Consider the following 15,592-nt stretch of genomic DNA (forward strand, 5'->3'; position numbering starts at 1 on the left):
TTATTGTTACAGCTAATTCACTTTCTCCTAGGAGAAATGATGCTGGTGTGAAGAAGTGTGTGTGCCCAGGGGAGGGAGGGAAGCCCAGGGATCCCTTCGGGCTGTTTCCCAGCAGGTTCCCCTGCAGCCCCAGGGCCATGGGCAGGGAGCCTGGTGGGGGGCAGAGCAAGGGAGGCCTTGGGCTGGGCCTGTGCTGCTGAGCTGGGCCGGGCTCCTGGGCCCAAGGGGAGCTCCTGGCAAGCGGGCAGCGCTGCAGAGAGCCAGCTCTGCCCAGGAGCAGCTCCTGTGCCCAGCGCAGCAGGGCTGGGGGCACTGCCTGCAGAGACAGAGTGGGTAAAGGCAGGCAGAAGTGGCAGGATGCACAGAGCTCGCTGGGGGAGAACACTTGCCAGCCCTGACCCCGGTAAGTCTCTGGCTGGAGGGCAATGCAGCCGCAGCTCCTGGAGGAAGGAGAAGCCGCGGGTGCAGGCAGGGGTGCCCAGGGCTGTGGTGCAGAGCAGGGTCCCTGCTGTGCCCCAGGGGCTGTGTGCCGGGGCAGGGCCTCTGCCGCCTGCCAGGCTCAGCACTCAGCCTGCCCGGGGAGCTGCCCAGGGCGCTGCGGAGAGAAGCTGTGGGTGGAAGGAGCCCCCCCGGCAGGGCAGGGTCCTGCTGCTGGCGGGGGGCTGCTGCCTGGGGCAGCCTGCTCACAGCTCCATTGTACGACAACGGCATTTCCCAAGCAAATTTTTCTAAGCAAACAAGGTCAAAATAGGGATTTTCTGCCCTCTTTTCAATTGCCTACTCAACTGGACAGGAGGGGAAGCAGGAAGAAGTGGAAGAGGAGCTGTAAGTTTGAGCACATTGCTGAGACTCCTGAACTGTAACTCTGAGGATCAGTATGTTTGTGAGCTGCCCCAAATGTACCTTCAGCCTCTCCTCTTCATATTGAAAGCGACAGCATCAACTTTGCTGAACCCAGCAGGGCTTTCTGACAGGTCCTTTTCCACCTGCAAAGATGCACATGCACCTAGGCAGTCTCTTGCATACAGGCAGGTTTCTGAGGGGCAAAGATTACTGCACACAGATTTGGTTGAGGCTGTGAGCAGAAACAGGAATAAGACATGAGACAGGGAAACAACTCCCAGAAATAAAACCTTCAGGCATCAGGGATATGATCAAGGAATGAGGGGAAAGTTAATCAGAAATCTTGTCAGAGGGAGAATTCATCAGAAAACTCCATATTTTTTCCATTCAGTGCAGACCCCTTCCTCTGAACATGCCCCCTTGCCTCCTCTCCCACCCAGAAAAGCCTCTGCCCTCACGCCCATGGGTCCAAGGCATGGGGCATGTCTTCTGCAGCCAGAGCTCCAGCAGAGCAGAGGTGCATCTCTCCAGCCATGCGCCCATTTCCACCTGTGCTGCAACTGCAGAGGGGGTCAGCTGCCTGGTGGTTGTGGGCAATGCAATCTGTGAGGCTGGGGAGAGAGTTGACTTTCCCTTCAGGAAAGACCATCACTAGGTCATTTGGTTATCTCCTCGGGGTGTCCTTTCAATCTGTGAGCTGTCCTGCAGGATGCAAATCTTTTCCATAGCATCTCTGTGTTATGTGAAACCCAGGGAAGAAGCAGAGAGATGCTACATGCAACTGTTGGGTTGGTGAAATGAATGATAGGTGTCCTTGGCTAGAGGTGTGGTGCTGAGACCTTGTTCAGGTACCTTGAGAAAGGCTGGGCATTGACAGATTGGCAGTGGATTCATCTGGTCTCAGCAGCATCTAGCTTCTTTTCAGGGTAACATAAATGTGATTGCCCTCCATCTACAAAAGCTCAGGCAGCTGGGGACAAGTCCAGCCAGCTCCCTCACTCTGCTCTGAGCCACAGGGAATCCCTTTGCCTCTCAGGTCTCACAACCATTCCCTGTGAGTGCAGCAGAAATGCTCAGGATTTCTGACTTCAGAGAACACTGTGTGGGCATGAAGAGGGGGAAGAGAATGTGTATAAAACATTGCCCCTAAAACTCCTTTCTGCCAACTACATTATGTAGCACCGGAATGCAGATGTTAACATGCTGACATGAAGATGATCAGCATGCTGGAGCACCCCTCCTTCGAAGAAAGGGTGAGAGAGCTGGGGCTGAGCAGGGTGACCTCACTGCAGCTTTTCCGTATTTTAAGGGGTCTTATAAAAAAGATTGAGAGCTACTTTTTGATCAATCAGATAATGTCAGGATCAGGGGAATGTTTTTAAACTAAAAGAGGGGAGATTTAGATTAGAGATTAGGAGGAAATTCTTCACTCAGAGGGAGGCGAGGTACTGAAACATATTGCCCAGATAGGCTGTGAATGTCCTATTCCTAGAGGTGTTCAGGACCAGGTTGGATGAGGTCCTGGGCATCCTGACCTAGTGGGTAGCATCCCTGCCCATGGCAAGGCGATTGGAACTAGATTATCTGTAAGGTCTCTTCCAACCCGAGCCATTCTGTGATTCTATGCTCTTTTGTGTAAGAAGGGATTTCATCTGACAAAATCTGAAAATAAAACCTTACCCTCCTGCTATGTTCCTGTGTACTCCCTGCACTGGGTCAGGACTGATTCCCTCGCGAGACCAGCAGCAGAGGCCCCTGCTCCTCATTGCACACTGAACCTTAAAAATGAAGCTCATGTCATGGAGCTAAATGAAAGATTCCAGCAGAGAAACAAAAAGCATTTGAGTATGGCAGGGGGAGATCTACAAGGAATGGCACAGGATTCACTCAGAGAAACCTGTCCTAACTTTTGATTGTCTTTTACTACATGTACAGATCTCCATACCCAGAAGAATCAGATGTCCAACAGCAGCTCCATCACCGAGTTCCTCCTCCTGCCATTCGCAGACACGCGGGAGCTGCAGCTCCTGCACTTCGCGCTCTTCCTGGGCATCTACCTGGCTGCCCTCCTGGGCAATGGCCTCATCCTCACAGCCATAGCCTGCGACCACCGCCTCCACACCCCCATGTACTTCTTCCTCCTCAACCTCGCCCTCCTCGACCTGGGCTGCATCTCCACCACTCTCCCCAAAGCCATGGCCAATTCCCTCTGGGACACCAGGGCCATTTCCTACTCGGGATGTGTTGCACAGGAATTTCTGTTTGTCTTTTTGATGTCATCAGACTATTCTCTTCTCACAGTCATGGCCTACGACCGCTACGTTGCCATCTGCAAGCCCCTGCACTATGGGACCCTCCTGGGCAGCAGGGCTTGTGCCCAGATGGCAGCAGCTGCCTGGGGCAGTGGGTTGCTCAATGCTCTGCTGCTCACTGCCAATACATTTTCCCTGCCCCTCTGCCAAGGCAATGCTGTGGACCAGTTCTTCTGTGAAATCCCCCAGATCCTCAAGCTCTCCTGCTCACATTCCTACCATAGGGATCTTAGACTTCTCGCATTTAGTAGTCTTCTGGTTTTGGGCTGTTTTATTTTCATTGTTCTCTCCTATGTTCAGATCTTCAAGGCTGTGCTGAGGATGCCCTCTGAGCAGGGACGGCACAAAGCCTTTTCCACATGTGTCCCTCATTTGGTCGTGGTCTCTTTGTTAATCGTCACTGGCATGTTTGCCTACCTGAAGCCCCCCTCTATCTTTTCCCCAGCCCTAGACCTGGTGGTGGCAGTTCTTTACTCTGTGGTTCCCCCAGCACTGAACCCCCTCATCTACAGCATGAGGATGCAAGCACTAAAGGATGCTATTGTGAAAGTGCTTTTATGGACATTTTTCAGGAATCATAAATGTCCCATATCTCTCCACAGGTGACCCCCTGTATATCCCATTCAAACCTTGTGTTTCCTTCTTTTCCATTATTATATTTTGTCTTGTTTTCATATTTCATTATTTTTAACTGTTTGTGCTTCTGCTTTTCAACCCCCCCAATATTTTCACTCCTACCACTGCTATTGAGGAATGAACATGCATTGTGTCAGATGAAGCCTGTCCAAGCCTGTTTAAAAGTGTGTATCAATGTGGACTTTCTCGTAGCAAAGTAATAGCTGTATATAAATTAAGTGGGACTTTTTCACTTCCTGATGGCTGAGCTTTTAGTTTAAAGCTCAGTATTAGTGGCATCAACCAAAGGGAAAGTACAAAATCCCAGGTGGGAGCTGGTCTTGGAAATGTCTGACTCCTTCCTCCTGTTGGGATCCGTGGCTGTGAGTGGGTCAGTGATGCTGGGCCAGCCCAGAGACAGGCCTGTGGACAGGAGCCACAGCACTGCAGCAAGTTCTCACACGGCCACCACCCCCAAACTACTGCCAGGCCCCACGCCCCAGCCAGGCCGGCCTCTCCCCTCAGTCACAGCCATGGCTGCAGGGACCAGGAGACACCTGGGGCAGGATGTGTGGGTGGGCAGCACCAGCCCCAGCGCTCCTGGCAGCCCCTCTGCAGCCAGAGCAGCTCCCAAAGGTCAGGACGGGCCTCAGTGCTGCCCACAGGGCCAGGGGCTCTGGGGGCTGCAGGCACTGGCAGCACCTGCTGGGAGACCCCAGAGCCAGGGCTGAGCGTCAGTGCCTGGCACCACAGCTCACAGTGCCTCCTGTCCCGTGTCCTGACCTCTCTCAGGAGCACTGCTGGGTGTGTTATTCCCTGCATGGGTGTGGAAAGGAGCTGCTGGAGGGCTTCACTGGTGATCTCTGCAGCCCCTGGCTCTGGCCCCACATCAGCTCGCAATTACTGCCACTGTCCCTCTGCACTGGCTGTTGGGTTTCTCACATGCCCTCCTCTGATCTCATGCAGTGCATCTCTTCCTGGAGCAGGCCCTCACAGCCTGCTTGCAGAGTCCCAGGGGATCCTGGTGAGGCTGTGCTTCAAGAGCAGGCTGGGATTGCCCTTGGTCTGAGTAGGTGTGGTGATCTGGCAGGGGCACAAGTTGGGGCAGAGAAGATAGAAAAAGCAGAAAGAGAGATATCAAATAAAAGGGGGAAAAAAAATCACCTCTGAGCATGAGAGGTGAACCAAGCACTGACCAACGTGATCTAGCTGCCAAGTTATCCCAGCTGAGGGCAGGCCAAGGTACAGGCCTCCAAAGGTTCTTCCAATTCATAATCCTCAAGGAAGAAGGAGCTGGTCAGTGGAGTCTGGACCTGGGAATACTGCTGTGGGTTGAGACTCTGCCTGCTTTTGTGATCTCTGCTCATCAGGGTTACCTAGTGAGTGAGGTCATCCTAAAAGCAAACTCTGTTCCATGGGCACCAGGACTCAGACTGGTTTGAGGTACCACGGAAAAGTTCTCAGAAACACTGCCAGGTATCATAGAATGACAGAATGTTTGAGGTTGGAAGGGAGCTCTGGAGATTGCCTAGGCCAACCCCTTTGCTCAAACAGGATCAGCCTGAGCAGGTTGCCCAGGTCCATGTCCAAATAGGTTCTGAATACCTCCAGGGATGGAGGCTCCACAACTTCCCTGAGCAACCACAAGCCTCCACGATCTGAGGACATCTTTTAGTGGAAGGCAGTCAGGTTTGTTAAACACATTTTCCGCTTTATAAATTCCTACTTACTCCTCCCAGTCGTGTTCTTAACCACCACTTCTTTGGAATCCGGTTTGCCCAAGGGTTCCCTAACAAGGTCCTCCACCTCACAAAGTACGACTTCCTTGCTTCAGGCTTTTTTTGTTCTGATCTCAAGGACTTGCCGTTCCAGAGGCCAAGGTTGGAAAGAATGCGGCAAAGAGGACAGTGAGCAGTGCCTCAGCCCTCTCTATGTCCTCTGCCACCTGGGCCTTCTCTGTAATTAGCAGTGAGTCTGCATTTTATCCAGCTTTCCATTCAATGCTGATGTCCTTGTAGAAGTCCTTCTTGGTATTCTTCATTATCCTAATATGTACATGTTATTCTTCATGTCCTTTGCCAGATTCAACTCCAGGAGGGCTTTGGTTGTCCTAACAATATCTCTGCATGCTCATCAATTTAGCATCGATGCCCTCCAGAAACCCGTTAGATGGCTTGTGCTCTGTTGTACTGGTATTCTAGCAGAAATCTGGGTGTTTCAACTTCCCCCGTGAGGACCATTTCCTGCAAACTTGAGGCATTTTCCAGTTGTCTGAGGAAGGCCATACCTGCTGCTTCTTCCTTACAGGAGGTCTCTAGGTGACACCAACGACAAGGTCACCCATGTTCATGTGCCGTCTAATCCAGACCCAGATGGTTCTCATCACCAAAACCACGGCAAAGCTCCTTACGTTGCCGCTGCTCTCCCCCTGAAAGGTCTGCTCTCCCTCCATGCCTTACAATCCTCTCCACCCCTGGACGCACCCCTGTTGTGGGCTGTCACACCATCTCTGCTATCCAAAATGAGAGCTCTGTAACCACACACAGACCTCTGGTTCTTCCTCTTGTTCTACGCACTATACACATCAGTGCCCTGGCACTTCAGGGAGATGCCCAGGAATTCCAGTTTCCCAAAAGGGATATCACTGGCTGTCAAGCTGGTAAGTCTCAAGAAACTCTTGGTGAATCCATGCTGACTCCTGATCACTTTGTTATCCTCCGTGTGCTTGGAAATGTTTTCCATGTTTAGCTACCCCATCAGATTCCCAGGAACTGAGGAAAGGCTGTCTGGGCTATAGTTTCCAGGGTCTTTCATCTTGCATTCCTTTAAGACAGGGGTCACATTTGCTTTCCTCAGCTGTGCCCTGGGCCTTAAAAAGGAGTCTCAGGGGAGACCTTATGGTGCTCTACAATCACCTTAAAAAGACTATAGTGAAGAGGGGATCAGTCTCTTCTCAAAGTACCAAGTGATAAGACAAGAGGAAATAGCCTTAAGTTGTGCCAGGAGAGGTTTAGGTTTGATATTCAGAATAATTTCTTCTCTGAAAGAGTTATGAAGTATTGGAACAGGCTGCCAAGGGAAGTAGTTGAGTCATCATCTTTGGAGGTCTTTAAAAAACATGAAAATGTAGGGCTTTGTGACATGTTTTAATGGTGGACATGGCAGTGCTAGGTCAAAGGTTGGACTGGATAATCTTAGTGGTTGTTTCCAACCTAAATGATTCTGTGATTTGCTGATAATTCTGTGCTCTGGGCTTCTGGGTGTTGGAGTTTGTCACAAAGATTTGGCTGGTTCATAAACAGGAAGGATGTGTGAGGGAATTCCTAGCACAGGTGTGGCCGCTGCTTGACAGCAAAGAGATAAAAGCAGGATGTGTCCAACCTCTCTAACCTTCATTGCTCTCTGCTCTGCTTAGACCTGAGATGTAAAGGTGAAATGTGCCAATATGCGCATGTCCTGGGAACATAATCTCCCTTTCAAGTGTTGGGAAGAAATATATTTTTGGAGAGAGTTGCATTTTTTTTTTCTTTACACAAAGGGGGAGACAGTGTCATAACTCACTGCTCCATGTACATCACCTTCTAAAAAAATGATGATAACTTGTAGACAAGCATAAAAAACTCTGAAATTGAAGTCTTCTTACAGATTTATTACATTAAGGAATTTTCCACATACATTTCAGTTTGGCCTACAATGTCCTTCAGGGCTTGATTCAGTTGCCCACAAAGATGTTGCTGCTGCCTCAAGGATACCCTGGAATAGCTGAAGCACCCATTTGGGGCTATGAGATATGACACGGGACCTTCTGTCTTTAAAAAAACATGTTCAGAGTCCCTTAGAAGACATTCAGAATTAATATCAGTTGGAGGTCGCTGATATCAATTTATCTGTAGGCAGACAACTAAAAAAAAAAATAAATACAGCAGAAAGAAGAGATTCTTTCCTAGAAGGTTGTTTATTATTATTATTATTATTATTATTATTATTATTATTATTGAATTCTTTCCCTTTAAGAAGACTCCTGGCATCTCCCTAATTAACCCATAAGAATTGAAGACTTCAGGAGAATTATGCCCAGAGCCTTGGCTTCTGAGGGAGTTTTGCATGTTGATTGGCCTTCTGCTGCCAAGTTCCTGAACTGCAGAACCAGAAAGCTGGAGCAAGCCTCTGAAGAAGTAAAAGACGAGCAAGCCTCTGAAGAAGTAAAAGACAAGCAAGCCTCCAACTGTTTGAGGGTGTTGGCCAGCCCCACTGAGGGCCATACCTGAAGAGACCACGATGGGAACAAGCGGACAAGGTGCCTGTCCCTGGGAGATGGTGAAGGAGGAAATCAGAGGCACTGGTTACAGGTGGAAAATCAAGTGGGGATGTGGCTCTGAAAGCCCTTGATGTGTTTCACCAAGGGGGATGGCCAAGGCCTGAGCGCATCCCCTGGAAAGGGGCATCCTGCACTTCCTGGGCTGCTCGGGGCTCTGGCAGGGGCAGTGTGATGTGGGGGTGTGCAATTCCGAGTGCAGGACATTGGTAGGACAATTGCCAGGCTCTGTGGGGTTGAGGAGGTAACAAGGCCCAGGGGCTGTAAGGGACTGGTGTCCTCTGCTGGGCCTCAGTGGAAGAGGCTGCAGCTGTAGCCCTAAAGACACCGGTTCCATTGGGGGGCTCCAGCCCCACAGTGGCCCTCCGCCATGCCCCTCCACATCCTGTCGTACATTTTCCTGTATCTGTGCTTGCATCCCTGCAGAATTTTACCACACACTCACATTCCCACCTCCCTCTGACCCCATGATTGCCAAAGCTCTCCTAATTTCTCTCCATCCTTACTAGCTTTGGCTTCAAACACAAACCTGTGTTTTCCTGAGGATTTCCCAATACCTGTGGCTTCCCCACGACACATCAGGCTTCTTCCACAGCCTCACGCTATTGGAAGTTTATCAGCCAGTATGTCCCAGCCCCACATTTGCTTGAATTGTAATTGGATTGAATCTCTACATTGCCGCCCAGAACTAGACATAATCCCCCTGGAACATGCAATTTCCTCCTTTTGGAAACCAAGCATGGCCTTGGCGCACACAAGCACCTCCCTCGATCAGCACGGGGAGGTGCTTGTGCGTACCAAGGATGTGATGGGTGACACAGAGTGATGCTTGGGGATCCTGGGGATCTACCTCTCCTACCCCAGGGAGAAGTTAGGGTACTCCAGAGAGGTCTCTGCATGCTTCACAGAGGTGCTTTTTGAACGACCGAGATGCTGAAAGAACTTGCTTGGGAGCTCTGGAGGGACGTCCGAGTACCTTGGGATGTGCTTGGGTTCCCTGGGGAGATGTTTCAATAATGCTGCAGTGGGGTGCCTGAGTGCTGCGGGGAGATGCGTGGGTCCTCCAGGAAGATGCTTGCGTTCTCGGGGGGTTATGCTTGTGTGCCTCAGGGAAATAGCTGTGTTCCTGGGGAGATGCTTTGCTGCTGCTGGGGAATCGTAGAATCACAGAATATCCCGAGTTGGAAGGGACCCATAAGGATGATCAAGTGCAACCCCTGGCACCGCACAGGTCTACGCAAAATGCTTGGGTCCTTAAAAGGGTCACGTTTGGATGCCCTGCAATGACGCTTGGGTGCTCCAGAGAGATGCCTGGCTGAGCCAGGCAGAACCTTGTGAGCTCAGGGTGATGTTGGGATCTCCTGGAAGGTGCTGGAATGCCCTTGGATGATGCCTCACGGGTAGAATGTAGTGCTTAGGTGTCGTGGGGAGATGCTTGTCTACTCCAACACAAGGCTTGTGTGCCCTGGGGAAAATCTCGGTGATTTCAAGAGGTGCTTAGGTTCCTTGGCGAGAGGCTTGGGTGTCGTGGATAGTGCTCCAGGAAGATGCTTGTATTCCCAAGGGAGACTGGTTCTTTCCCTAGGGAGGTTCATGCCTTCTCTAGGGAGGTGCCTGAATGCTCCTTGGACATGCTCGTGTACTCTGGGGAGCTGCTTGGGTACTCCTAGTACAATAGTCGGGTGCTCCGGGGAGATGCTTGGCTGCTCCCAAGATGGGGACTGGTCTGGGGAATGTTTGGCTGCACCTTAGAGCACAAAAATCTATCCCCTAATCACACAAAGTTCTGCCCCAGGCACCCAAGCATCTCCCTGCAGCACAGAAGCACCTCCCTGCAACACCCAAGCACCTCATTGCACCTCCCACAGGAACCTTCCCACCACAGTCCTACATCTGACTGGAGAACCCAAGCATCTCCCCAGGGCACCAAAACACCACCTGGGGCACACAAAGATCTCACTGGACATGGGAAGCACCTCCCTTGGCACCCAAGAGCTTCCGAGGGCTGCACAAGTACCTACCAGGGTCATTCAAGTATGTCCCCGTGCTCATGCACGCATCCCCCAGGGGACACAGACACCAAAGAGCAGGAACCAAGCATCTCCCCACAGCACTCCAGCATCTCCCTGGAGCCAAGCATCACACAAAAAGCACCCAACCATCTCCCTGGAGCACCCAAAATCCTCCCTGCAGAAACAAAGCTTTACCCTGGATCAAACTAGCCTCTCCCTTGGGCACACAAGCACACCTCCTAGGGTACACAAGCATCCCCAAAGAGCACTCAAGCATTTCTCTGGAGCCACCAAGAAACAGCCAGGATCACCAATCCATCTTCCTGAGACATCCAAAAGAATCTCTGCATCACCCAGCTGTCTTCTTGGAGAAACCAAGCATCTCCCTGCACACCCAGGGAGCATCTGGACACAGCAGCTAAGAAGCCTGGGGAGCACCCAGATTCTTCCTGGCATAGCCAAGAACTTCCATCGAGCAAGAAAGCAGCTCCTGAGTCCCGCGGGCATCTTCTGAGGCACCCAGGCATCATCTCCGCACCGGGATGAGCACACAAGCATCTCCTCCCCACAGCGGATCCTGGGCCATTCAGGCTCGCACTGCACTTCAGCCCCTGCTCCATCGCGCACTCACCTCCCTGTCCTGCCCTGCTCTGCCCTCTGCTGCCTGCTGCCAGGGGCTTCCATCCCGACTGGGGCCTGCCCGCAACCAGGGGCCTTTTATCCCGACTGGGCTGCCGTGTCATGGCCCCACTGTGACGCCTGGGTGACACAGCCACCGCTGCCCCGCTGCCCATTGTGACGCCTGGCTGACACATTTCCTGCGTCCCATTTCCCTGGGACAGCCAAACACCTTGCTGGGGAACGCAATCACCTCCCTTGAAGACCAAAGATCTCCCTGGGGGACCCAAGCATTTTCCCAGGGCGTGCTGCCATCTCCTCAGGGCGTTCAAGCACATTCCAGGAGCACACAGTCTTCTCCTGGAGGCACCCAAGAACATTCCCAGAGCACCCAAGCATCGATTTGGAGCAAGAAAGCACAACACAGGGGCACCCAGGCATGTCTCGAAAGCACCCAAGCATCTCCTTCGTGCAATCTAGCATCTCCTCAGGGTACACGAGCACCTCCAGGGGCATCCAGCTATCTTCCTGGGGACCCCCAGCACTTCCCTGTGGTCCACAAGCACTTCCCAGGCGGACACAAGCTTGTTTCCAGTAAACCAATGCTTCTCACCTGAGGAAACACACATATCCCCGCAGCACCCACGCATCGTTCTCCAGCGCTCAGCGCTCTCGTTGGAGCATGCAAGCACCTCAGCGGGGCAAACAAACACCTTCTCAGGGAACTCAACAACACTCTTGGAGCGCTCAAGCACCTCCCTGGAGCACACAAACTGCTCTCTGCAGTACTCATGCACATCCTGGGGCACCCAAGTGGCCCCAGAGCAATAGAGCATCTTCCTAGAGAGCCCGAAGACATTCCCAGGGCACACAAGCATCTACCTGGGGTACATAAGCATAGCCCTGGGCCACAAGAAAAGCCTCCCTGGAGCACACAAAGTTATCCCCTAATCACACACAGTTCTGCCCAATCACCCAAGCATCTCCCTGCAGCACAGAAGCACCTGCCTGCAACACCCAAGCACCTCATTGGAGTGCCCAAGATTCTTCCCACAGCACTCGTGCATCTGAGTGGAGAACGCAAGCATCTCCCCAGGGCTCCACAACACCACCTGGGGCACACAAACATCTCACTGGACATGGGAAGCACCTCCCTTGGCACCCAAGAGCTTCTGTGGGATGCACACGCTCCTGCCAGCCATCAGCCGAGGGGACGCCAGCATTTTCCATCTGGCACCCAAGCATCTCCCTGGTCACCCAAGCATCTTCCTGGACATCCCAGGATCTCCCCGGGGCAAACGGGCATCAATCCACGTCACCCCTACACTTTCCGAAAGCCCCAAGGCTCCTCCCTTGCTCATTACATACTCTGTCCACGGGGCACACAAGCACTACCTTGGAGCACCAAAGAATCTCCCCAGGACACCCAAACACCTCCCTTGAATATGCAGACGCCTCCATGAGGAACCCAAGCATCTCCCCAGGGCACCCAAACATCTGCCTGGAGCACCAACACACCTCCCGACAGAACACCAGCATCTCACTGCAGCACCGAAGCATCTCCCCTGGGAACCCAAGCACCTCCTGAGGCACACACCCATCTCCCCAGGGCTGCTCAGTGTCTGGGTGACACCAAGCATCCCCCTGCAACATGCAATTCCCTCCTTTTGGAAACCGAGCATGGCCTTGGCGCACACAAGCACCTCCCGGGATCAGCCCTGCAGAGCCTTGGAGGAGACAAGAAGCTCCCTGGGCACACCAGGCTCTTCCCAGGGCACTCAAGCACCTCCCTGGAGCACCCTGGAATCTCCATTTCAACCTTGGTTGCCCTGGGACATGCCTGGGTGCTCCACGAACATGCCTAATATCTAATGGAAATGAATGCTCTGGTAGTTTAAGACCGTCTCCTAGAAGATGCTTGAGTGCTCCAGAATGGGGCTTGCATGGCATGGGGAGATGCTTCAGTGCTCAAAGTGAGAGCTTGCGTTCTAGGGTTATGTGCTTGGGTGCCCTGGGACGCTTTCCCTTTTTTCCCCTGACTTTCTACTTGGGTGCAAAGGGAATTACTTGCGAGCACTAGGGGAAGAGTTGGGGTCCTGGGGCGATGGACGGGCACTCCAAAGGCTCTTGGGCACTCCAGGGAGATGCTGGTTTGCTCTGAGGAAATGCTTGTGTCATCCAAGGAGGTCTTTTTAGTGCCCTGTGGCTATGCTTGGCAACTTAAGAGAGGTGCTTGGGTGCCCTGGGGTGATGCCTGGGTGCTCCACGGAAGTGCTTAGCTTCACCAGGGAAGTGCTTCAGTGTCCTGTGGAGATGCTGGAGTGCTCTGGGAGATGCCTGGGAAATGCCTGGCTACCTGGGGAAGATGCCTGTGGGATCCAGGGAGGTGCTGGAGTGACCTGCTCAAATGCTTGGGGATGTGGGAAGCTGCTTGGCTGCTCCAGAGACATGCTTGAACAATGCAGGGAGATGTTCTGGAGCTCCAAGACGACGCTTCTGTGCCCCAGGGAGACGCATGCTTTCTCCAGGGAGGTGCATGGCTGCTGTGTGCAGGTGCTTGGGTGTTCCAAGGATGATCCTGGGTGCCCCATGGAGATGCTTGGGTGCCCCCAGGTGATCCTTTGGTGCCCCTTGGTTTGCTCACGCACAAAAGATGGAGACTCACAACGATGCTTGGGCTCTCCAAGTACGTGCTTGGTTTCCCCAGGGAGACGCCTGGGTGCCACAGGAAGATGCTTGGGTGTTTCAGGAAGGTGTCTGGGTGGCCTGGGGATATGCTTGGGTGCTCCCAGGGAGGCGCTTGTGTTTCCAGGAAAATGCTCTAGGATGTCCAAGTATGCCTGGGGCAGACGCTTGGGTGCTGCACAGAGATGTTTGCATGCTCCAAGAGACACCACGGTGGCTTGCTGAGAGACTTGGGTGCTCCAGGGAGGTTCTTGAATACCCCACGCAGGTGACCGGGTGCTCTGGGGAGATCTTTGGCTGCCTCAGCAAATTGCTTGTGCAGCACGGGGAGGTGCTTGTGCGTACCAAGGCTGTGATGGGTGACACAGAGTGATGCTTGGGGATCCTGGGGATCTACCTCTCCTACCCCAGGGAGAAGTTAGGGTATTCCAGAGAGGTCTCTGCATGCTTCACGGAGGTGCTTTTTGAACGACCGAGATGTTGAAAGAACTTGCTTGGGGTTTGCAGATGGCAACGTAGTGGTCGTAGGACATGATAGTAAGGACAGAAATTTCTGCTGATATGAAGAAGAGAAAGAAAAAGACCTGTGCAACACACCGTTGATAGATGGCTCTGGTGTCCTAGAGGGAATTGGCCATGGCTTTGGGGAGAGTGGTGGAGATGCAGCCCAGGTCGAGGAGGGCGAGGTTGAGGAGGAAGAAGTACATGGGGGTGTGGAGGCGGTGGTCGCAGGCTGCGGCGGTGAGGATGAGGCCGTTGCCCAGGAGGGCAGCCAGGTAGAGGCCCAGGAAGAGCGCGAAGTGCAGGAGCTGCAGCTCCCGCGTGTCTGCAAATGGCAGGAGGAGGAACTCGGTGATGGAGCTGCTGTTGGACATTTCCTGACAATGGAAATCGTTGCCTGTTAAAAAGGAGAAGGCAGAACAAAGTCAGAACAGACTTCTCTGAGGAAAACATACTGGAAGTCTTAGATCACCCCCAGCCTGAGCCTCTCTTTGCAAAGAACCTTTATGCAGCTCTCTTGAGCTCAAGATGATGCTAGCTGAGAGTGGCACTGGGAGTAGGGGCTATTGTGGAGTACTTCCTGCTGTGCATCGGGAGGGAAAAAGGAACACAGGGAAAACTCAAGTTCAGTCCACTTGTCAGATCCATGAGATTTGCAGAGCTGTTACAAAAAGCTCATGTGAACGCAGAGGCAAAGCTTCAGGGGGTTTGTTTGCTGTGTTCTATTCCATTTGCCCCTATAATCCTTAGGAGACGTATCGGGTGGTTGAACTCCCTGAGATTTCCTGTGCAGTCCTGGTGAAATCCTGTGGGTGCCAGTAGTCAAAGGGACTGTCCCTTGGTGAAGACTGAGCAGAGCAGCTCTGCCCAGCAGTCCTGTTCACAGCTGCCCTTTGTCACCCCTCTGTGAGCTGCAGGAGCATCCCACTCAGGTGTTTCCCTGAGACGAAACTGGAGACAGCTGAGAGCAGAGAAGCCCCAGTCCCAGTGCAGCTGGACAGCATCCTCACCTTGTCTCTGGGTGAAGCTCTCAGGCACTGAGGTTGGGAGCTTCTCTTCATCTGGGCTCTGCCTGCTGTGCTGGCCATGCCTGCCCCACAGCCCATGGGCTGCAGGGGGGAGAGGAGGCCAGGGAGGGGCTGCTCCAGGGGAAGGGGACTGTACTGCAGGGCACAGCTGCGAGGTGCCCGAATCCCCCCTGCCACGGCGTTTCTGGCAACAGCTCCTTCTGACTGCCTGCCCCTCTCTCTGCTGCCTGCAGCTGTCCCTGCTGGGAGCTGCTGCTCTGCGCCAACCTCTTCTTTCCCCCACCCATGCTCACAGACCCCATCCCACGCGGCTGTGCTCAGTGCTGCCCTGCAGCACCCTGCCACCCAACAGGGCACTGCCAAGGGGCACCTCCATGCCTGCAGGAGCTACAGGGCAGCTGACAGAGAGCCCGGCATGGCCAGCCAGGGCAGGGTGTCCTGGGCTGACTGGGAGCACCTGGGCTAGGGCACTGCAAAGGGCTTCCTCCAGACTTCCTCACCTCGCAGTGCAATCCAGCAGGACTCTCAAAGCCCACTGCATTGCCCACTGCCCTCCCAGAAATAAGACCCAGGAGGTGACCCTTCCAGGATGTGCAGCTGCATGGCCCTGCAGCCAGAGACTTACCTTGTCAAGGGCTGTGCAGATTTCTCCTGCAGTCAGCT

General features: G+C 53.2%; 1 protein-coding gene across 1 annotated transcript; it reads left to right on the top strand.

Moving 5' to 3' along the window:
* Window positions 1–2,801: 2,801 nt before the first annotated feature.
* LOC136787045 (olfactory receptor 14C36-like) lies at window positions 2,802–3,761 on the top strand. Its single transcript, XM_066984152.1, has one exon. The coding sequence runs from the start codon at window positions 2,802–2,804 to the stop codon at window positions 3,759–3,761; it is 960 nt and encodes a 319-aa protein (XP_066840253.1).
* Window positions 3,762–15,592: the final 11,831 nt, after the last annotated feature.

Source organism: Anser cygnoides, chromosome 28 (assembly GCF_040182565.1).
Source record: "Anser cygnoides isolate HZ-2024a breed goose chromosome 28, Taihu_goose_T2T_genome, whole genome shotgun sequence".
In the NCBI taxonomy this organism is placed as follows: Eukaryota; Metazoa; Chordata; class Aves; order Anseriformes; family Anatidae; genus Anser; species Anser cygnoides.